The sequence below is a fragment of the Trypanosoma rangeli genome (assembly GCF_003719475.1).
Source record: "Trypanosoma rangeli strain AM80 chromosome Unknown Tra_15.4_contig_00006, whole genome shotgun sequence".
NCBI classification, from domain to species: Eukaryota; Euglenozoa; class Kinetoplastea; order Trypanosomatida; family Trypanosomatidae; genus Trypanosoma; species Trypanosoma rangeli.
In genome coordinates this window covers 90,891-92,148 of record NW_021705750.1, presented here as the reverse complement: position 1 = coordinate 92,148, position 1,258 = coordinate 90,891, and the positions used below count along the sequence as shown (strand labels likewise).

General features: G+C 53.6%; 1 protein-coding gene and 1 pseudogene across 1 annotated transcript, besides 2 other annotated features; both read left to right on the top strand.

Moving 5' to 3' along the window:
- On the top strand, nt 1-489 carry TraAM80_00380 (hypothetical protein; annotated as a pseudogene).
- A 9-nt stretch (nt 490-498) lies between these two features.
- Nucleotides 499-537: a sequence feature (A-rich).
- A 371-nt stretch (nt 538-908) lies between these two features.
- Nucleotides 909-933: a microsatellite.
- A 39-nt stretch (nt 934-972) lies between these two features.
- TraAM80_00379 (uncharacterized protein) lies at nt 973-1,257 on the top strand (the record flags this gene model as incomplete). Its single annotated transcript, XM_029377461.1, has 1 exon — nt 973-1,257. A coding segment is annotated over one exon (285 nt), but the record flags the coding sequence as incomplete, so codon positions are not given.
- Between the last annotated feature and the right edge of the window lies 1 nt (nt 1,258).

Here is a 1,258-nt window from a genome sequence, read left to right as displayed (position 1 = left end):
GTGACAGCGGCGCCNCGGCCTCGCACTGCACTCCCCCATTGCGCTTCTTCTTGCGTGTGCGGCGGCTGCTGCGATGGTGGCCGCGTGAGAGGCACGGAGAGAGGGAGAGGGCTGTGCGCAGCTCGTCCTTCTCTTTGTTTCTCTCTTTGTGTGTGTGCTCATGCACGATTGTTCGCCCTCGCCCCACCCCACGGGACACACGCGTAATGTGCTCATATATACACGCACACTCATGCAGGCCCGTTGGGTTTCCTTTTTTAAACTATTTTGCTTTTGAGGGGCCGCTGCCGTCCTGCCTGGCTGCATGGGTACATCAACAGCACCGTAACAGATTTAATCTTTTTTTTTTTACTGTTTGTTTTCATTTCTTTCAGTGGGCGAGCTCCCTATCTCTTTCTCTTCCTGATCTGGGCTTTAAGGGAAGAAAGAGCGTGTGTGTGTGCGCGCTGGTCGTTCCGCTTGCTGCTGCGCTTTTCTGCTTTGGCTTTACCTCACGGGGTTTGTGGTTTATCTTTTTTTTTGTTTGTGTGTGTATTTTGGTTGACTGCATTCATTTTGCCGCCGCGTGTGTGTGGCTTGGGAGGTCGATACTGCGCCGTGGGTGCCGCTGCCAGCCAGTTGTGTGCGCCAGCTGTGTCTTCGATGCCACCAGTCACTTCAATCGCCGTTTGGTCTGTTGCTGAGGTGAATGGTGAGGTTGCCAGCATTGCGCAGGCCAACGATGAGGAAATGAAAACCACTTTGGCAAAACCCATTGAACCCACTGCGTCTTGGATGCCAGTGCTTGGGCGGTGAGACCTTTTAGCTTTCTGCTGAGCCGAACGAAGAGCATCGGTGAGTCGTTGCTGCCGCTGATTGGGCTCATGAGCCGCCCAAGTAATTCTTTGCGTACACGTGCGGGCTCACTCTTTTTTTTTGTGATTTTTTTTTTTTGTGCCGCACCTTTTGTTTGTTGTTTTTTTCCTTCTGCTGATGGTTCTCTTGCTGCTCTCAGTCTCCGTACGGAGAAGTGGGCCTCCTCTCATGCCTTTATGCCGTTCCTGCCCTCAGCCGCGTGGCAGCGTGCCCACCGGTTACGCACATGAAAGGGGCAGCGAAGCCAAGCAGCACGCAGCCGTAGCGAGTGGGATATTAACGGGGCGTGGGCGAGAGGAGGGCCCAATTGAGACGAAACGACCACATCTTTTTTTTCTTTTTCGGGTGAAATATGAAGTCAACTTTGGGAAGCCACGCACCGCCACACGACACGCAGCGGCTT